A 23,111-nucleotide genomic window follows, 5' to 3' on the forward strand; every position below is an offset into this window, starting at 1 on the left:
ATTTGTAAGTTTTTTAAGTCACCTTTGCCCATTCTATTAACAATGAATATTAGATAAAAAACCCCAGGTTTCTGGAAGGGCCCAAATTAAAACAGTGATAGAAGTTCAGTGCTAAGAGCTTCTGGCCATATCTGAAGTCACTGCATAAGCAATTTATACATGAAATAACTGAAGAATTTCCTTTGGTAAAAATAACTATAGTCATCTTTACAAACCAACTGTGCCTCCAATGAAACAGGATTTACACGTCCATGGCCTTTTTTTTAGAAACATGACCATTGATAACAACAGAAGAAGGGTTCTGAAAGAATATAGATACTATAGAAGAATGCAAGAGACCAGGATCTCAAAACCAGTGCTCAAATGTACTTGTTTGTATTGTTAAAATGTGTCTCCAAGATCCATACTTTTTCCCCATATTATCCTCTTCTTGGTAGTAGTTCAGCTCATTTTGTTTAAATGTTAGGTTTGTTACCTAATATTTGGATGATGACCACACCAGTATTAAACTACTCCTCTAAAATGTCCATCATTCCACTTCTCTGAATGTACTATATCAATTTACTCATTCAATACACATCTTGAATTTTGGTGTATTGAATTTGTTTTCCTGAAACCCTATGACTATTGAAGTATTTTAATATTGGTTTTAACTGGAAGAGTATTACAATACTCCCAGTTTTCATAGTTAAATTTTAAAATTAAATGAAATAACATGAAATAACAACCCAAACAGAAAAGGACCAGCAGCATTAAGTGCTACACACTTAATATAACAGGTGACTGTCTGAGATATTTTTGAATAAGAGGCGTTTGAAATAAAGATACAACAAGCCAGGCCACATAATGAACAATACTCATCAGATAACTGAGGACAGTCATACATACCTAATAGCTTCTGCCATCTTAGTGCTTTCCTTTTTTCTATCATCCGTTAAACGTCGTATAAAATAAATAAAGTCAAGACCACAGCAGAAAATGCTACCAACTGCACTGAACAGCACAAGTTTACTGTCATCTGCAGCTGCTGTGTTCAGTGCACTTTGGACTTCCTTCATTACCTGAAAAAGAAAAATTTCATAAGAATCATTTAAATCCATCATTACAAAGTGGCATGTTGTTCTCTTCCCTACCTCCTTTCAACATCTTTAATTTTTCCTTAGGATCCACTCAACCATCTCATTAGAAAAGTCAACTTCCTTCATTATCCAAAAAAGGGGAAGTTAATGTATTAGAAGCTTTGCATTTCAAAAATGTAATTAGACAAAGATAATTAAATCATTAAGGAAATAGCTATTAGATGTTATCTGTAACTAAACTCATTCAGCATTTCTGTAACTTGGACAGCAGATGGCATATGCAACCAATACAGAAAAAAGAGGCTAAAGCTTTAATTGAGGCTAAAGCTTTTTTCAAGTTGCACTTCGTAAATCACTGCACATCTTATAAAAGACAGTACACATCAATATGGTCAGATAACAGAGTTTTTAAATGCAAGTGAATTTCACATAAAGTCAACTGTAAACGTAACACCTTGCAAGTAAGAACCTGTGTTTTGTGTACATTTGTGCCTGAAAAACAAGCAGAAATGAGGCAAGGACTTCAAATTCCCCTCCCATCCCCAAATCTGAATTGTTCTGACCTCTGGATTTAATGAATTGTTTTCAGATGATTTTGTTGATAGCAAAATGTGTGTGAATCCATCTTGTTTCCTGACAACGATGTCTCTGTACCGGTACGCACTCTCCGTTTGTCTCACGCTGAAGCGTAGCCTTTTATCAAAGGGTTGATCTCTCCTGTCATCAATAAACCTTCTTTTGCTGGCTGTCACTCCTGTTACAGATGTCTGGATGTTGGTTGTACCATTGGCTGCTAATGCTTCCATGAAGGTGGGTGTACCTAGAAATAGTTTAAGCAAGTACAATTACACTTGATTAGCTCACCCATCTCAAAATGCCTATTAGCATGAAAACATAATTCCTGCATAATTTCTTAATATGAAACTCATATTAAGAACACATAGTAATTATGAAACTCAGTCTCCTGCAAGTTACTGAAAGACACACTGTGCACAGAAGTGACAAATGGATTCAAGAAATTAATTTTATCACTTTGAGAATATACATTTAGAAAAGGCCAAACAGACCAATTGTCATATATTCATTTTTAGAAGGGGGGAAGGTGTATTTAATTAATACCAATGCACTTCAGTAGGTTAACAGTCTGCTTTCTTCCTTTCCAACATTTTGAAGTCATTTAACAGCATCAATATTGCTAAGAGAAAGCAAAAGCCCTTTGTTTCAAACATCACAAGTTATTATAAAGGAAAAGACACTTAGAAATAAACCAAATAAAGAACTTGATTGACAAGATCATAAAAAGCATAACAGTCTTTAAAGAAAAATGGAAATGAAGAAATGCAGACTATACTTCTTTGAGAGGAGCACAAGACCCATGCAGTGATGGATATTTTAATGGATTCATAGACAATGAGATCTTTCTCACGTTAAACATTTTTTGCTATTGGAATTGGCAAATCAACAATTAAGTTTCGTAGGTCTTGTTCCCAGTCCCTTACACAGAGAGAGTTTGAAGGCATTCAAGAAAACAGGCCATTCCTCATGTCACAGGAGGGACAGGTTCTTCTGTCGCCCACATTAGGAACATGATACCAAAGAAAATAAGAGAACATACTGGATCTATAATCCCTCTGTATGTTTAAGTCTCCATGCAAAATCACCAGAGAATTTGTCATACTAAAGTAATGAACTGAGCATAGGACTAAAAATATTGGGAAAGTGTGTTAGAGTCCAAGACAGTAAAGTTCTGAAAGACTTTTCCTTAAAATTGAACCCTGAGACTAACATCTTCTGGAAAGCCACTGCCCTTATCTCACTAACAGGTACTTCAGAACACCGTGCATACAGTGTATTAAGAAGTAGAGTTAAACCATGTAAAAAAATAAGTTATTAATTAAATGCTATTGTAATTTGTCATTATCTTTCTGAAGAAGTTATATTTAAAAATTAAATTATTTCAAAATTTGCTTTAATTACAACATACTTGAAATACTTGGGTCCAATGAAGACATTAAAGAAATTCACTTAAGTAACTGGAATATCCAATATCTTGACATTTCCACTATATTCAAGTGCTCTTACTTTGACTCATATGAAGTATGAGAGAGACAATAAGAAAACAGGCTAAATTTAATTAAAATTTAAAGCATTATAAATTTCCCTATTTATACTGCAGAAGCTGTCTCTGGATATAAATGAAGTTTTTATATCAAATATTTAAAATAAATATTTTATTATAAATACTTTATAATTAGCAGTCTAATGGCAATTAGCCTGTTTAAGGATCTGTACAGTAATAAGATTTTATTCTCCTTTTTAAGGACTTTCTTGTTGCATTAACGATTTAATCCTCTCAGCATCACACTTTTTTGTGAAGAAGTTAAAGACAACTTCGATTTTTTTTAGTTTTAAGTGAAGAGTAAGAAAATGGATTCATTTTGTGATTAGTTTTAGATACAGAGATGAACAAAAAGAAATCGAAAATCAGTATTTTGTATTGTCACAAAAATTTCACATTTATTCCCAGATTTGCCGATTCCTTTTTTTTTTCATTTCAGCAGAATAAAAAAACCCCCGGTGTATACTAAATATGAAGTTGATGAGGAATGCTTTCATTTCTTCCCTTGTAAACCATATTATGGCAATCACACTAGTTTAAAAAAATTCGCTTGAAAGGAAATTTGCAGGAACACCAATGTTGCTCCACATTTGCTTAGGAACACAAGATGAAATGGTCTCATTGGCATGGTTTTCCAGAAGAACTGTAAATTAAAACAATTGAAATCACCTCTAATTTTTAAACCCTGATCAAAGCTTTTTAGCTCTTTTGTCCTAGCCATAGTGAAAAACATGGAGAATTGGGAGAGCAGGAAAGACTAGACTAAGCCAAAACAAGGAGTCAGTAAACTTGTGCAAGACCTTTGAGCCTGTATTTTCCCATGACTCATTCTTCCAAAGATATACTCAAATACCAGAAAATTACCTTTGAGATGCGAGAGACAATGATTATATACTCTGAGAGACAAAACTGGCAAGAAAGATCAAGATGTAAACACCACAGGACAATTTTCACGCTTATTGAACTGGCAAGAGACCTCCTGATTTTTCATGTAAACCCTGCCTACATTTATCAATAGTTGGGAGTTTCAAACCACAAGCAAGGGACAGTTGCAGTTCAGAGGAAGAAGTCTCCTCTTTCCAGTCATGTAAACACACTTCTAGGATACTTAGACTGGAATAAAAAAACCTCTGTCACCTTTAGAAATCACAGTTCTGCACAGGGAGGCTCGGCCAGCCAGTACAGGTCAGAATATTGCACCAAAAGGGCGGAAACATGTTTGTTAATGTTTGTCATTACCAGTGTAAGTTTGGGACCCTGTATAGCTAACAGCACAAGAGGCTCTTTCTCTTGGCATTTGGTCCTTGGAAGCAAAGGGACAACTCAGAGACAAAAAGCAGTATTTCATTTTCTAAGTACACAGGCAAAGGTGGTTTTGCTGCTCAGTCTTGGACACATGATACATACAGCAAATGAGGGTGAAAATAAACAAGTTCAATTGAGAGTTAACTGTATTGCCAGAGATTTCCTCACATGAAAACTTTACATCAAGGTTACTTATCTTCAGGATAAGTACAGCTATATTTTAATGTTTTAAAACAGAGTTTTGTAACAAACCAAAAGCAGCTCTGCATTTTAAGATATTAATGGAGATAGTATAACAAAGACAAAACACCACAGCCCTCTCCTTTCAAACTGAGCTTCCAAAAATAAGTAAGGACTTAGAAAAAAAGGCAGTTTACCCTGGATATTGTCAACTAATGAAGAACTGTTTGTTTTAGATGTAAAAAACAGCTTATAGTTTCCTAAAACCTTTCTCCTGCAAATTGTTGACAACATCATGTCCAAGCTGAAGACAGTACTGCTACTGGACAAAGCCAAAACTTCATTATACAGATGCAAAAGGAAGCTAAGAGGAGTACTTCGGCCAGCAGCTCCTGACCAAAACCTGGTAACAATCAGCAATTTCATGCAACTGCCCTTGGAGGGGAAAAAAATCCTAAAGCTATGGGCAACAGATAAGAAAAGAACTGGTCTTATCCAAAGGAAGACAGACACAAAATACCGGTTTTGGGAAAGAGGTGGAACAAATATGTTTTTAAAAAACACAAGTTACACTCCACAACAATCCAAAATTAAAATCCCAAGCACCTCTCTAAGATATTCATGCCTCAGTGCTACTGAGAAGTCCAGTTTAGCTTACATACCAAACCTCCAATACAAATACTCCCCTCCCTGCAAGAAGAGTGGGGATACATCCGAAGAGATTGTCTAGAACCAGCCAAGCCATTTTTGCACACTTCTTTTGGGTACTTATGTGTCAGTGCTCTTAATTCAAGGTTTGACTGACAGGGTATGCTGTTTCTGAAATCTCAGCATAGATGCCTAAGGAGCAAGCACAAGAACATGAGAGGTGTGAACAATACTGTCTGAGTATTTTCTTTAACTCCAGCCACTTAGCAATTACTAAAATTTGCACGCCCAGAATCATAGGCTGCACAAACCCCATATAATTAAACTCTTCTTCTCCACGGGTTTGTCCAATTTACTTTTGAAACTACTATGGGTTTGTCTTCCAAAATATCTGTTGGCAGCAAGTTCTGGAACATACATGTTGACTTCCCTTCATTCCTTTCATCACAGCCCTTCTCCAGATTGACTATCCCCAATCTTATTTCCCTTTTTTCCTTCCAGAAGCCAGTCCAAGCCTGCCATTCTTCTCCACGCTTCTTCCTCTTCTACTAACTCTTGGAATAGGACCCAAAGTGGGAATACAATATTCAGTATGGGTTGTTTTTTTTTTTTTTTTTTTTTTTTTTCTAAACTACCACCAAACAGATGCTTGCAGAAAACTGTCCAAAACAAACCAAATGCCATTTCCCTGAGCAGGAACACATAGCCAGGAAACCAGTCACTGTTTTATGTTTTGCTATAGGCACAGTTTGGTGTGTAAGCCTGTTTTGTCCCCTCCTCAATGCCTGGCGTTCATCTGCACTAAAAATCAGCGCTCATTTTAATCATGAAATCACTCAGTGTTTTCAGAGAAGCCTGATGTGTTCACAAAGGGCTTTGGGAAGTCCCATGTCTTTCCTGTAACCTCCTGACATCACTTACATCCTTTCCTACACTAAGTAATGAAGGGGTTAATGAGAAGCACCCCACTTGAATAAGCAAATGAACAAACACCAGCAGCAGCAATGTCCTAAAGTGTTAACTGCAGAAATAAAACTGCAACTGTAACTGATTACAAGTCAAGCACCAGACAGGGAACAATATGATCTGGAAAACTAATTGGTAAAAACAACTTGAATTTTCAATGAAAAAAAGAAATTAAAATCTGGTGCTAGAAGTAAGTTACATTTTTTCCCCAAGCCCTTTCTGTACTTTTCCTTCTTCACTGTACCCTGTATATATAATCCACAAGAGTTCAACATGAGTTGTCCAGTGCAGGTTGCCTGACATTTAATTTTTTGGCTGCAAATAAGAGGTGTTTTGTTACATGTTCATATGTATTAGCAATCTCAAACTGTAAACACTGTTAAGCTTTTCCAGTCTTAACTCTGCACTACATCAAATATTTCACAGGAGACAGGAATCCCAGACAGCGATACCACAATGCAAACATAATACAGAAGAGTTTCCAATAGTTTTTTCCACTTCTTCTTCAGCGATTGCACAGAAAGTATCTTAGAACTGTACTGTATTGGCACATAGTAGAGAAACTAAAAATGAGGGTTCTAAACCTCCTATGTATGTGCCTATTTTTGTCTGAGTATGCATATTAATAACACATTTTTGAATCAAACAGAAGTTCCACTTACTTTAAAACCTCACAATAAATACTTGCAAGAAAAAGAAGCCTCAATTTATTGTACATTTCACCTACAATGCTGATTTGCTCTGTGTTTCTGAAAGTGTTCAGAATGTACTGATCATACATGTAAGAAAGATGCAACTTCATCAATTCCTTCCAGAATATGGGGTTCCATTGCTACAGAGCACAACAGTGCAACCAGCAGTAAGTTGTGCACACCCCAGCATCAGAACAGGCATCCCCAAAGATGCCTTGGAGGAGAGGGGGTGGGAAAAGGACAATACTCCTTCAAAGTATAGGCTGATGATCCCTGCAATACCTGGCTGCTGATATCTTCCTCAATACTCTTACTGTGGGGAGGGAGTGTTTGTGCACTGTAACATTATCCTTGCCAAATAAAGTTAATCACTTTTGATTCTGCTTCAAGGAAATAGTTACACAGGGAACCATGAGATGTTATTCAGCCACCTTCTGTTGTTTTTGCAAATACATCACATTTCAGTACAATGAGGACTGTAGGTCTTAAGAACAGATTAACTGGCAAATTATGATAGAACTTGGTGGAACATCAGCAACAGGAAACTACAACTCAGCAGCATGCAATCGTGCAGTGGCTTGCAGGCTTGATTGTCAATGTCTACCTTCAACTCCTAAGAAGTTGTTTTCTCATGCTGTTTAATTACTACTCTTTTCCACATATTTTGTATAGGTATTAATCGTAAATGTCACTTGGAAACATTGCTCTTATTAAACCTACATTTCTTACAGGACACTGCTGTTGTGGACAAAATTAATAGGAGGAGAGAAACACACATGTACGTCAGTAATATATCTCTACCCAACTTTTGAAGTTTTTCCATCCTACACTAGCTTTTAATCTTGGCTGCCATGTCACATTTAGAGTAATATTGTCCAGAGCAGCCTTTTCCCCCTTGTGTAGACAGTTTTCTCTGTTTCTTAGATTACTTAGAGCATCAAATATATATATATACATACAAAATATTTATATTTTCTTTTAGTATTGTTAGTATTAGGGCAGCATTACTGGTCATGTTGGACCTTAGTAGGTTATAGCCTATTAAATATTTTTGCTTTTGAATATCTCTCCTTTTCAGACCATAAGCATCCATGTGAAGATAGACTCATAATGCCAACCAAAAATACAACTAATCAGAACATAAAATTTTATTACTGGAAGTGGGCAACCAGTACAAAAGAAAAGGGCACTTCTTCACCTTTGAGTTAAATAGGTTTACCTTAGCCTGACTATTTCATATTGTTTAAGTGGAAATAAAAAAAAAAAATACATATGTTAAAAAATGAGAATAACAAAACATTCGATCTAAGATTTGCTAAGACCATGCTCACAAAACCAACAAGGATAACATTAATAACAGGCAATATCTTTTAATTGGCAACATCTTTTAAGGGAGTATGATTAAGTTTTACTCTCTTTGAAGAGGAACTGTGCATTTTTATGCATAATATATTAAGTAAACTTCTGACAGCCTCACAATGGAAAGAAAATGTCCTCCTCCTAACATCTCCAAATAGTTTTCCAAATACATTTCCATTTTTATTATTTCACCAAAAATAGAGAAACAAACACTCCACAAGTAGCAAAATCTTTTTTCTCCTGTATCATGAATCACGATCAATTAGAAACGTTCTCCTTTCCCCTGCCACTGCAGTTTTAGCCTCTTTCTGAAATAATTAGTCTTCCACTGAATCTATAGTCAAGATGCTACTGACAAATAGAAAACAGTGAACATGACTGTTCTCACCATTTTAGATGGCTGTAAGGAAAAAAAAAATATATATATATAAAAATGCCTAAATGCCTCCAGTATTACTCCAGTCAGGAAATCCCAGCCACATTTTGCAGTTGCATGCACCAAAGTATTTGATGTGGGAAGCAAAGAGTTAGTTTCATTTCTTTTTTTCATGAATAAGTCAAATAAGAAAAGCCTTTCCCAGGTTACAGACTCCTTTTTGAGGTCTTTTAATACTGGGAACATTTCATAAGGGAAAACTCTTCTATCTTGATATTTTTGGAGCTGCAGGTTATGATACCACAGCATTCATTCAAAATGCTCTCAAATTTGAGAGTTAAGCAAGGACATCTCTCGGGGCTCATCTACAGAGGGAAGCTATTGCAAAATAGGCTAAGGTTTAAAGTTGAAGTATATCCAGCTATTTCACACTAACTCCTAAGTTGAACACATTCTATATTAAGAGCACTTCACGCAATTCAATCCAATCCCCTGAGTGGTGTGAAAAATGGCTCTCTTTTTGTGGGATATCCTAATGCAAGGCTCATCTAGAACAGATACTGCCAAAAGATATCCCAGTAGTTTCACCTATAGACACAAACATATACATGCCACAATACACATTACACAATGCTTGTAAGGACATTAAAACATTCATAATCTAGCTAAGATATTTTAGAATGAAGTTTAAATAGATGGGTAAAATACTGTATCAGCAGAACACTTTCATTTACCTCCTTTTTGAAAACAAACGTGAATACTAACTGACAGGTTCATTCTTATCACATAGACAAGGCTCTCAATATCAGAGTTTGCAAGAGCTCCATTCACAACTGCCCCCAAAACCATCTGGCATTTCAACACAGAAAAGTAGCAGACAGGAAAGGCTTGGGACTTTCAGAGGTTCAAGACGGTGATGTGCATGTGTTAATCTTTTCAGGAAACCCCGATCAGAGTGCTGGAGTGAGCATGCCTGCTGGAAAAATGCACCTCTGTTTTTATCTATCTACCTCAAGAAGGTACACGTGTCTTTCCAGCCACTATCTGATGTCTGCTATTCATAGAAGCTGTCTCAACCTCCTGTGGGACATTCAACAAGAGGTGCATTAAGAGGTGGCAAATGAACCTGAAGCCATCTTCCAGTACACAAGGGCACACAGCAGTGTGCCTTAATACCACCAGCTACACTTTCTATCTTGAGAAACCTGCAATACATAATATATACACAGGAAAACTGTTCTGCAGCAGCACTCTCTTATCAGAAATTACTGACCTTGTGTTGGGGGTTAGGTTTTGTTCCTTTTTACTCTAAAGAATTTTTTCCCCATAAGTTACCAAGGAGACTAAATGTCGTACTTAAGACTATTTAACAAAACAAAGGGGTGGCCGAAGCTCGGAGGAGGGTGGGGGTTTGGGGCAGGAAAAGAGCAGAGCTTCAGGTAGCCTCTCTGGTTTTCGGCGTTCGGGGAGAAAGCACGGCTGGGTTGGTGCTCCTGCTGGAGGATTTCACCGCAGTCCAGTCTTGGGAAATCTGCCATCATCTGCTCACCCTGGAATTCTGGGCTCCTCTGCCGCCCTGCGAGAGCTGGGCCAGCTCTGCCCTGTCCTGCCGTGGTGGTTCCATCAGCGCTGCTCCCCTGCTACAGAGTGACCCTGCATCCCCCTGCCTCTGCTCTGCCGGGACATTTCTGCCACTCTGCAGTTACCGAGACTCTTTTTCCACTGTTCCCGGCTTGGTGCTCTGAGGATCCTGCAATGGCACCGAGACCAAACTGCCCTGGGTTTTTGTGAAGCAAAGTCCTCAAAGTTCTTGGTACTGTTTTTGTTATCAATGCTGTAGTTGTTTTTTTGTTGTTGTTTGTTTGTTTGTTTATACATACCAGTAAAGAACTGCTATTTCTATTTCCAAAATCTTTTGCCTAAAAGCTTTTAACTGAAAAAATTATAATTGGAAAAAGGGTGGTGGTGGTGGTTTACATTCTCCATTCCAAGGGACGCTCCAGCCTTCCCTGGCAGATACCTGTATTCCCAAACCAAGACACCTTGGAAGAAATAACTGGCTGGGATGGGAAGGGGAAGAGCAAAAGAGGAGTGTCTGACTTCTCTGAGAGGTTCCCAAAACTCTCAAGTGAAAAACTAAACACTGCAATGCTAGGCATTTAGTCCTGATCCTTGACCTTAAGCTAAGAGAGCTGCCTGCGCCTCGACCACTTCTGCTGCCTGAAGGGGTGTGGTGTGAAAATCAAGAGCTGGGCATTGGCACCAGTGGGAGAAAATAGGGTGAAAAGAAGATTACAGGTCTTGGGAAAGTGTAAACACAGCTTGCTTTAGGGACCTCTGAGGAAGAAGAGTATCTTTGGGTATCCCATGAAACAGGTGCTGCATAGTCAGATGCTCTGAACAGAAAAAGTAATTCAGAACAGAATCACCTTGCCAAATCTGCCCTTTTATACTGCTGCGGAGGATATGATCTACTGGCAACAGCTAAAAGGAGGCATGATGGAAAGGAGTAAGTGACAGACAACCTGTGCTTTCAAGCCGAAAGCTTGAAAGCTTGTGTTTTCTGGTCTCTCCTGTCTGCTTCTTGGCTATACTAGCTAGGATCAGCATATATATGAGGACATGCCTCAACTGAAGACCTTGTGGAGCATATCTAATAATACCCTAATAGTAATCATAAACATCAAAACAATACTCCGCCAAAATAATAAAATCAAAAAAACTAAACTCAGCAGTAGGAGACTACCAAGAGTAAGACTCAGATCAGATGCTTTGCATGAGGAAAAAATATGACATCCTCCCTCAATTAGGCTTTTTCCTGTATCACTGAAGGCAATTACTAGAAAACACAGGAGACACTTGTCTTCACATCATTTTGCCCTGACTGCAGTACAAATGATATAGCTCTGCTCACCTGGGATTTAGAAACTGCGAAGATCTTGAACATGGCACACAGCATAAGTAGGACACAGATCTGCTGGAACAAATCTGGAGGCCCTGCAACAGGTTGCCCAGAGCAATTGTGGATGCCCTTCCCCTGAAGTGTTTAAGGCCAAGCTGGATGGGGCTTTGAACAATGTGGTTTAACAAAAGGTGTCCCTGCCCCTGGCAGAGGGGTGGGATGATCTTTAAGGTCCCTTCCACCCCAAACCATTCTACAATGATGGCCATATGTCTTGGGAAAATGCCCGTTATAACAAAGTTTTCATCAATTTTTGCAATGAGGTGGTAAATAAATAACCACACACACCTGCCCCCTCCTAAAAATGCCCATGATAAATCACAGGGAAATAACCACAGCTGAAAGCAGTGAACAGAGAAGGCATCTCAGCCAGTAGCTGGAAGGGCTGGAGGCAGTGAGCTGCCCTTATACAGCAGGACAGATCACATGGACGGGTTCTATCTGGGTGCACACTCCTCATATTGCTGAGGAAACCAGTAAGTGTCTGTGTAACACCTTAGGCTTTCTACTTCATTGACTGTTGTCATATTTATGAACAAATTATCAAAGGAAAAATCTCACAGACAAAACCCCTGAACTGATAAGTCCATAAACCACTAATTAAGTAGTTAACACATGAACACATGCTGCCATACATAGAAAATGGTTCAGAGCTGCCAAAGTGGCTTCCCTCAGGCTACAAAGCAAGGAACATAGAAGCCAGGATTATTAGTTACAGGTGGTCCCTATCCCCAAAAGCTATTTTTCCTGTAAGAATCTGCATTTATGAAGTACTGGATTTTTGTCTTTATAGAAATTACTAGTATCTAGATTAAAACACAAGTACCAACAATGATACTACTGCTATACAGAAGAGACAGCTAAAGAAACAACAGAATTAGCATAGAGACATTTGAGTGGTACATATTATTTCAGCAGCACCAATGTATAAATATGAAACCACAGCCTCTGAATTATTACAAAGACTAATACTAGGAGGCTGAAATTTTGAAGGGGAAGGAAAAAAAAAATCAAGAAATTAGGAAGTTACATCTGTGACAGAGAAAATAACCAACCAACAGAAAAACATGTGATTTAAGGCAAATTTCCAAACAAGTTTCATAAAAGACAAACCAATTATGGTCTGTCTCAGAGACCAGGACTTAGCAACTACTATCAACCCTACCAAAAACAAGGCAGGTTTAGTTAGGTACCATAATGGCTGTTGCTACATAAAAAACAAGAAAAAGCGTATCATGTCTGATACTTTAAATCAAAGTGTGCAGTGGCCTCACAGAGAATCTTATAGTTTGTGTAGCTGGCAATAGGCAAGTAAGGTTTATTTGACTATTTGATGATGCGGGCAGGAGAATATCTTTTCATGGCAGTCATACTGATGTGTTCACAGCTCAAGAGCAAATTCATAGATTTTTAAATATATTATCACTGGAAATTCCAAAGTCCAGTACTGAAGCCTCGTGTTTAGCAGGAAGTCCATAAAGCTGTGCTCAGACTTATATTTACTAAGAGGTGGTTCATGGGTGACAGGGTCTGAACATTTTTAGGTACAGAAGCTAAATCTTGCCTTAGGAAACAATCTATTAAAAACACACAGAGAAACCAAAAATATCAATGGGAGTCACTATACAAAAGACAGAAGAATTCTACTGAGTAAAGCAAAGATCGTGTACACAAAAATAATGGGACTAGTACATAAGCAGCCACAATTGCGAGCTCAATTTTAACTTGGAAACCATTTAAACATGTCATAGATAAGACAGAATGATAGATGAACTACATGACTGGTTGTTTCCTGAAACCTGCCAGGGACCCACCTGTTCATGTCAGATTCCAACCACTAAACAAACAGAATGGAATTGAAATTTAATTTCTACTGAGATGAATGCTGTGCAATTTTAGATAGCTGTGTTATGTAAAAAGATATTGCATTAAATACTTTTCAGACAAATAACAAGATACCCCAGACATAAGGAGAGGGTGTAAAAATGAAACTGAACTTATACAGTAATTGAATTATTTTCTTCAGGAGTGAGATGTAGCTTCAATTAACTCCACATGGTTAAAAAGGTCAATAGAAACTGAGGGGGAAAAGAGAATATACTATACTTACAAGAAAATAGGAAGTAAAGAACACTGGGAAGAATACAGGGAGATGCTAAAACAGATAAAGAACGGGTATTAGAAATGCAAAGTAAAACTCTGAAGTTCTCATAGTTACAGATGCTAAACACAAATTATTTTTTCCAGGGATAAAGAAAAAAAGAGAGAGGAGAATTAGACCAAAATCAGAAGTGAAATGTAGTGTAAGCTACAAAGTTAATTAAAATACTAGTGGTGAAACCATCACACCATCAGAAACCAGAAAAATACTCATAATGGGTATGACTATATTGTACATATAACAAATGACAGACTTGACCATGGCAAGACTGCTGACAGTAAAAAAAAAGAGAAACGGACAAATGTGATAGTCTATATAGGAAATGTATCATAAGTGAAATACCTCCAACACTTGCTTGCTTAAAGACTAGCAAATTTGGAAAGTATCCTGGGTAATAAAATTTGTAGTAATGTAGTTTCAGATATAGATAGAAGAACCACTTTTTTTAAAAGGCAGCCTTAAACCTCTTCAGTTTATTTCTGTTTATAAACAAGACTGCTCTCAAAGTCATGTTTCAAGTGTCCTTCCAGTTAAGACCTACTGGAGATCCAAAGCAATACTCAGGAGAGCCATCCTGGGTACTGCAGAGAAATTTCATCTATTTACAAGAGGTCACTTATTACTTCAAGTATATTTTACCAATATTTTGCAGTTTCATACCATTACAAATTCTGAATCAAAAGCTTCTGTATCATACGTACTTACATGTGAATTTGAGGATTTAAAAATAATAACCTCATCACAACTATTTTGCTCAGCATCGAAACTGTATACATAGAATTATTCTCAGTTTTGTCAAGTTGGAAATACGCTTAAAACTAAAAATTTTCTATCCAAAATTAATTTTGCTTCCTAAAAATCCTAAAATGTACTTGATGCTCAAAAGTGGAAATTTGCAGCAAGGAAGATTTCAGGGTTACTGTATCAGGATGTTCTGTGCACAGTCTCTGTCACTGGCAGTTTGATATACAGAGTTATAAGAAGCTCTGCATCTCCATTTGATTTCAGAATATGTTGCCACATCACTAATGTGTTGTCTAAGATTAACAGGCAACTGGAACAAAAGTTATTGCTTATGGTTTTCCATTTAGTTATCTATACATCAACATATTTATGTTTTGCTAAACACCTTGTCTTTTCTTAGTTAGAATAGTTGATGACTTTTCCACACCAGCTACATCACAAAAGATACCACACCATTAGATATTTCCCCCTACATTTCAGTTAAAATACTATCAATCTCAAAGTATTTTTAAGCAGCTCTTTTGAATCATCACAAATAAGAAAAATGTTGCTGTGGGATCATCCTTTTCATTAATTTTTAAACAAAATTATAAACTTACTGAAACTTCTAGAAGAATTAACGTGGGGTTTGTTTGTCAAAGAGGAATTACTCCCCTCCTGACCACACCTCTCACCCCACAAAATCAGGTAAGAGACTACAAGCAAGAAGCAGCACGATCGTATCAGACCAACACAGCAAACAGAGTAACCAAGTTTATTCCTGCTACAAGGAGTAAGTCTGCTGTATGTATGTCCTTGGGCTTGATTACTCTTGTTACAGACTGGCACTCCATTCAGTCGGAAAATTCAGGAAGACCACTCCTTCCATAAGCCTCAGCATACTCCTGTGAACCTGGGCAAGCAGCACATACTGAATTACTTTGAGGTACTTAAGTATCAATCTAGTTTACATAACATCAAAATTAAGATTACTTTCCTTTCACTGCTCTGTTTCTTCCTTGTATAGTCTGCCACATCAGAAACAAGTCGCTCATAGCAGGTATTTCTGCCTAACCCACACACAAGCCAGCTTAAATGGCTGTTCCTTAATACCATCCCTCCATCCACTGATGCATCTGCTGAACCATTCCAGAGTTTAACCGAATTCCAGTTTAAAACTATCACCTGTACTTCTTCCTCCCTTGTTTTTCCCTTTCCCAGTTTCAAGTAAGACTAATGGAATCCTAAACCAAATTTCCAAAAAACAGTAAGTACAGTTCAACTACCGCTGAGTATCTGGGCAAAAGTATTAGTGTTTTCCTTCTCTAGGCTCATTATTTGGACAGAAATATCAACTTCTGACTAAGTGTCAAGAAATGAGTAATAAACTGACATAAACAAATGAAGACATACCAGAACCCTCACAAAAACTGACAAAAATAACGTAACAGCAGGAACAAGCCAAACATTTTTGTGGGGTGCACTGAGTTAACTTTCAGCCTGATCAATTCCCATGTGCTGCCCCTGACCAGGAACTCATCTGGAAGAGGTAGGGGGAAGGAGGACAGGATAACAGCTTAACGTGAAAAGCACCATGGCTAAAGATAACATCAACACATTCTTCTCCAGTTTAATGACTAGCAAATAACAATTAGCATTTTAAAACCCACTTCCTGCTGTGAATCTATTTCCTAATATTTCAGTTCTGTGGCTACAAAATACACTGAAATTGGGAATTACTTTTGCAAACACAACAGGACTTGTACTTTACACCACATCTGTGGACTAGGTTATTTTCACTATAGAAAACAGTCCGTGATGTAAACTCCTTATACTTAAGCTCCAAAAAAATCATGAGAAAAACTGTTGCAGGTATCCGCAAGAGAAATACAGGGCCATTTCATTGCTGCCATCAATTTGTAGCTTATCAATGCTTAGCTAGAGAAACAAAAAAAAAAAAAGAACAAGTAAAGTTGTCCCAGGAAAGAAAATGCAAACAAGATGTCCTGCTGAGGCATGAGGTACAACGGGAGGTGGGAGGTAAAGCCACACATCCGCTGAGGCTGCCACAGTCTGCAGTGGGATGAAGCACGAACAGGGACAGTCAGAGAAGTGTGACTGTTCATCACCTCCTCTTCACAAGCAGGGACTTCCCTGCCTGCTAGGTCCAGGCAGCAAGAATTTTGACTATAATAAATGCTAGAGTAGACTACAAGGGAAAAGAAAAGGGACTAAAATTCAAGCTGAGGCTTCACAAATCTGTCTAACAAATGCTCCAGTAAGCCCCTGAAAATGCTGTTAGAGAGCACCCTGATATCTCTGAGATCTTTATTAGTGCAATACATACTCAAAAAGCCGATTTGGGATTATTTAGTTGCCAACTTCGTCAGTCTTCTGAAGGGCACAAAAAACAGTGCAAAGGATACAGACTCTAAAGCTGTTAGGTAAAGTTTTATTCCTAAACTAACAGTTATGGCAAACAGTAGATTTCACTGCAAAACACATTCCTTTCACATGCCATAATACATTGCCTATGCAGACATGGTACTTAGGGACATGGCTCAACGGTGGACTTGGCTGTGCTGGGTTGAGATGAACTTAAAGCCCTTTCCAACCTAAATGATTCTGTGATTACCAGCTCATCAAACAATTTTGTTCCCAGACAGAGACTCAAACTGTTCTACCTGGGTGGCTCTCTCACAACTGCTTCTCCCCAAGATGTGTCTTTAACCATGAATACTAGCCAGGAAACAAAGTCTCTCCCTTCCTTTTAGGATGGTTAAGGTTTAAAGATCAAAATTTCCCCTTCTTTTCCATCTAGGTTATATATATTCCCTGTAAAATATGAAAATCCAGTATGACCATGAAGTAGGAATTAATCAAATGCAGAAGTGGGCAAACAATGGATTTTGGCTCAAAGGGTAAATCGGAAACACAGCAGACCTAAACAGGTGGTTCTTTTGTTTTGAGATTTACTCCTTCTATGTATCAGTTTCCAAACTGTTCTGAAGTAAAAATACTGCTTCAAAACAGGGTCAGATGCATACCTAATAAACTGCAGTAATTTGTAAATAGGATTCTATGCTTGCCTCTTTAAACCTTTACTTCTGCTGCAATTTCTATCGTTAAAAGGAACATCACCTGTATCCATTCAGGAATAATATAATTTTAGCATTTAAGACTGGAGTTACTGTAGTAATTTTAATTCTTTTGGTGTATGAACATGAATCCATAGTCTTCATGTTACTTGTAGCAAAAAAAAAAAAAAAAGAAACAATAAAATTCGCAAATTCTAATACAGCAATTAATTCACTGTATTCTCCTTGAGGAAGGTTAAAACTGAAGCAAAAGAAACCCAGCACTATATGCTACATTTTAAATTGATCATAACTTTAGTCCCACATGTGCTTAGCTGAAAGGCTGAATTTATTTAATTGATAAAATGTTTTCTTCATGTGGTAAAGTGAAATAAATGGTTAAATTCAGGCCTGTGCCCTTTCTAGATCACCCTTTGAAAGGGTCTGTCACTGATTTTGCTCTGCTTTGGTAACTTAAAAAAACTACATGTCAGTTGTCACAAAGCAACTGGAAACAACAACTTGCAACAATTATTTTCCTTCAAAAAACACCCCTCCCCTGGTAGGATTCCTCTACAAAAGCCAAAGCATTTGTCCCACACAGACTCTCTAGTGAGCTAGCACTGACGGCCCTGTGCAGTCATACTACACAACGTGGCAAATAACCAGGACTCATAAGCAAAGAAAATTAAGTGCAGTCCATTTAAAATAATGTACAGTCACTGCTGTGTGTTGCAATCCACCCTACTATATCCCCAAGAGCTGCCTCATAATGTCTGGATACAACCAAACATTTCAGTAAGGAAACTTCAGTCAAACACTGAAAACAAGAATTCCCCCCATTTTGTAGTTCTCACAGACGAAAAAATGTTCTACAGCAACGCAACCATCTCCAGAGAAACGCATATTATTTTCAATGAAAAGTTCACACATAAAACTCTTTTCCACTACATCCTTGACCAGCTAGAGTTATCAACACTTCTGATGTCCCGAGGGCATCTACAAAAGCAGATGGCATTTTTGACTCCATCACATTGCCTAAAACACCTTCTGTTCCACCAGATGACCCTCAGAGAAAATGAACCTCCATTCTGCAGTTCCTTGCTTTTATTCCTGCACAGTGACACAACAGTTACTAGCTGGCACATTCTGTAACCCCAAAGCTACAGGTGTTTCTCAGTGACCCCATGGATTCCTCTGCATGTGAAAACAGTTTGATTGAATCAACAATGGCATCTGTAGAGCAGTCTAGGGGGAAGGAGGACAGATTAGGTGACAAAGGTCTTTTCCAACCCTATTTCCTAGCATTCTGTGATGCATATGCGATCACACTTCTGCCTTTTTTTCCTGCTACCTAAAGGCAGTTGCTCTTCAACCAGCTGGAATACAAAAACAAGGTACCTGGATCCATAGTATCAGGTGCAGATTAGCAAACTGTGGACAGTGACAACGGGATTCTCAGCTAACTGCTGCTTTCAGTCGTGATGGGGAGAGCCTGTGTCCTTGAATCAACCCTGAATGGAAACAGTCCTCTTCTGTGGAGAGGCCTGAATATTTGTCTGGGAAGCCACAACCACAGCTCTAGTATCTGCACCTCTGCCATAAAGCTTAGGGCCTCATGCTATGTCAGGTCATTGTAAAAATGTTCCTATTGATTACAGTCTCTAGTCTGAAATGATAATTTCTGCAATGATCTCAGTGCTGTAAAAATTACTCTTGGTTTACACATTATTTGCAGAATACTTCCAAATCAGAAGACTGGATCTATGACTGGGTTCAAGAAGTGATAGCCCTGTTCTAACAATTTCAAAATAATGATGAAAAAGGTAGCCTGGGGTAAGAGGAAACTTCCAGATGATCAGATTAAAAATGACATTTCCATTTTTCTTCAAGGGTAAGGAACAAGAACAGCCATTCATCAGGGGAAACTGATTAATGTTTCTCCTTAGTTTCAGTACAACCAAAATATTGTCTAAATTAAATATGGGTGATGTTATTGGATAAACTTTGTGCAATACGTTTTGGAATGCCCAAGAGAGTTTATGGCTACCTCTAGGAATCATTCTCTGAGATGACCTTGTGCAATGCTTCGTGTTAGAATAGAATTTAGTAGGGTTACAGAGAGAGAAGTAAAGCCAGTCTGATTCCCCTAATATATTGGCATTTAAGTGTGGACCATGACATTGGGAGAGTCTGGACTAACTGGTAAAACAATAGCAAGAGTGGACATATACAATTTAAGAGTGCTATGCTTCCTTGGCTTACTGCATTTATCGAGGTGGGATAACAACATTAATTTTTGATGGTATTTTTTCCCCTTTTTTTGACTTATAGTGGTTCTGCTACTGCCTGTTTCATCCAGCATTGCTCAGTGTTGCTAGCTACTCATGAGTGCTGGAAGTTTACTGATATACAAAGCATATGGGGGAGGGAAGGGGGAAATTACTTTTCCATGAGTCTCAGCCAGAACAGAGCCAGTTCTCTCTTGAGGGGCTTTCAGGTTCCTCCTTTTTCCCCTCCACTAAATCAAGGAATACTTTGTCAGGGAAACATCCTCATGAGCCGCGAGAGTGTTCAGTAGCTGAACAAGAGTTGCAGGAGGGTGCTCCAGGCCGGCACTGCTTCTGTCCCTCTGCCAGATCACAGTGGTTTGTCCCAGGCTGGCAGGCAGGAGGTGATGGGCTCCCAGCAGGACAGGCATGGAAAGGACACAGCAAGGGCACAGAGACATCCCTGTACAGTGAAGCACAGGGTTACATTAGAGAAAGATTAAAAAAGCTGGTGAAACTAATCAAGGAGGAAGGAGGTGGACGGAAAGGGAGCTGAAGCAGAAAGAGCACTTAGCTGTCTGCCAGCAGAGCAGCCACATCTGGCTGCAATTTGGTGAGCAGCCCCTTCCCCACCTGGTCTGCCCAGAGAGAGCCTCAGCTGCCCCGGGTCCAGCCATCCCATAGCAAAAGGAGCTGCTTACAAAACCCAATCACTTCAAAGACAAACAAAATCCACCCACAAAACAAACAAAGTATCTTTTTTAAGGGCATCTATTTCTATGCTGAGGAGATCTGTTTGCTAAAAAGGAGACTGCTTCCTCTGCTGCTAGCATCATGTTAGTAGGAAACATCTGCAGGCATCGTTACATTCATTTCCAAGCCAGACTGTGCTCAGCGTAGGCGATCTTCAAGCAACGTAATGGATAAAAAACAAAGAGGGTTTTGCTGAGTGTGCACACAGCCAAACATTTTTAGAAAGACTTAAAAGGTGGCCAAGTCTGAACGGATTATAAATGATAATGACAGCAAAAGCACATCTATGATACACAGGCCAAATCTCTGTTAAATTGCAAATCATTCCACAAAGGCTTGTGTGAGGAGCAGATTATCAGCTCCACCGCCTTTGACAACAAAGATATTCAGAAAGCAAACTGCACAGCAACACATGACATTTTCAGGATATGGGAATTCCTGACATCTCATACATTTCTACCATATAATTTCCTCTAATGCAAGTCAAATAGTCACTGCAGAACTTTCTGCTATTGACATTTTCCTTTCCTTTATTCTCTAGTAATTTGAGTTTGGATAATAGGTAAAGACCCTGAGGTTTTTACCCCTCTTCTTCTTAAAAGACTAAAATCTCAAGCCCATAAAGTTTCATCACCTTCACAAAGTTTAAATACTGCAAGTAGGATGGTTAAAAACAAATCCAGCCTCAAAAAATGTGACTTACAGCAATGACTCCCTGTTACACCTTCAATGAAAAACAAACCATCAGGCATTGTATTGCAAGTTTGCCTGCGTGAGCACACACACACAAAGTTCTTGGTTTTAAAATTTTCTTCATGGAAAACATGTTCCTTTATCTATAATACTAAGAGATGTTAATTTGCAGTGAAAAGGATTCCTTCTCATCTGCTTAGCAAAGCAACATTTATGCTTCAAAAGAATCAATTATTGTTAAATTCAGTTTCTGTAAAGAAAGTGAATTTTGCCAGAGTAATTGATTCTTTTATTATATGGATTTTAGTATTAAACTTTGTTAAAGTAATTTAACATTGTCTAATCAAATTTACATTTATAACCTATATTTCAAAAATAGCTCTTGTTAGCTCTTAGTAAAGACTCATTTCTTGGATAATTTAATAATGTGACCACTTAAAGATGTATTTTCTTTCACAAAATATGACAAAGTAAGTATTTCTAAGTATTACTATGAAACAGCAAAAATGGCATATAATTAAATGTAAACAATCAGAAGCACACAGACATCTTTCAGTATATACACATTCGTCCCAAAATTGATACATTTTGAAAATTAGTTATTCAAATTGAGTTTTCACATCCCTATTGAAAGTTCCAATTGCTCAAGCTCCATAAAGTAATAAATAAATAAAACAAATAAAACATTTAACAGTAGTCCATGAGCATATACATGAGATTTAGAGCAAAAAAGTGCAACTTGCAACACTTGCCAGACCATAACCTCATGAGAGGGTAAGAATAGCAACATTAAGGCAGCACCCAACCACTACAGCACTGAAGAATAAAATATTACTTCTGCTGTGCTGGTAACAACTGTAATAAAATAAATGTAACCGAATCCTCTGTATTTAGGCAAACCCATCTGGTAAAACAGAGTGTTTGTCTATGGAATTCTTTTGGTTTGTAACAATGTACAATGTTTTGAGAGAAAAACACACAGACAAAGAAAATAAATAACCTCCAAACTTTAAAATATTTGTGTTTTAGCAGTTCATGTTTCATAATTTAAAATGTCTAACAATCATTGCAAGAGAAAGAAAAAAAAACCCCAACAAATACAGACCAACCACAAATACTGACATCCTACAGAAATCTAAATATTTTCAAGATGGAACCAAGACAAAACACAGAACATCTTTCTGTAGGCCTAGACAATAAAACTGACTGGCAGAAAAAGGGGGCTGTGGAACAGCAAGCATCAGAAGAAGCAGTGTGTCTTCTGCTCAGGAAACTTAGGCAGGTTTGAGGGAATAGGCTTTCAAAGTAGGAAATGTTTTACAGAAATCTGCACTCAGTGAAGCCTGTGGCGCTCTTATATAGTGTTGCTTGCTGTCTTACAGATTTTTACTGCTTAAATCCTCTCAAGTAATCTGGAAATCAAAGAGTAACATTCTCCGAAGATTTCATTTCTATCCCACTACCCTTCCCTATGACTTTTCACCTCACAGCAAGTCAAAAACTGTTACATAGTAAGACAGTAAGAGCCAAAAACATGGACCAAAAAAACCCAAAAAAACAAAACCAAACCCCGCCAAACAAACACCCACCCACCCCCCCAAAAAAACAACAAACCTATTAGTATAAAAACCCAAACCCATGGGGATTGTACTGAAAAGCTAAAACAGTAGGGCAGAAAAAGTGAAGGTAATACACATAGAAATAAAAAGTATAAATGTGAACTTGGTTCTGAGGTATTATACAAATTT

At 37.9% G+C, this 23,111-nt stretch overlaps 1 protein-coding gene across 1 annotated transcript in view; it reads right to left on the reverse strand.

The window, feature by feature from the left end:
* The window catches only part of CDYL (chromodomain Y like), a 103,937-nt gene that overhangs the window by 9,396 nt on the left and 71,430 nt on the right, over positions 1 to 23,111 (reverse strand). The window contains exons 3-4 of the mRNA XM_066325253.1: positions 1,643 to 1,899; positions 889 to 1,061 (exon numbers count right to left, since the gene is read on the reverse strand). Coding sequence (XP_066181350.1) covers positions 889 to 1,061; positions 1,643 to 1,899 — 430 coding nt within the window. The remainder of the gene's footprint in view (positions 1 to 888; positions 1,062 to 1,642; positions 1,900 to 23,111) is intronic.

The sequence above is a fragment of the Sylvia atricapilla genome, chromosome 1 (genome assembly GCF_009819655.1).
Source record: "Sylvia atricapilla isolate bSylAtr1 chromosome 1, bSylAtr1.pri, whole genome shotgun sequence".
Classification (NCBI taxonomy): Eukaryota; Metazoa; Chordata; class Aves; order Passeriformes; family Sylviidae; genus Sylvia; species Sylvia atricapilla.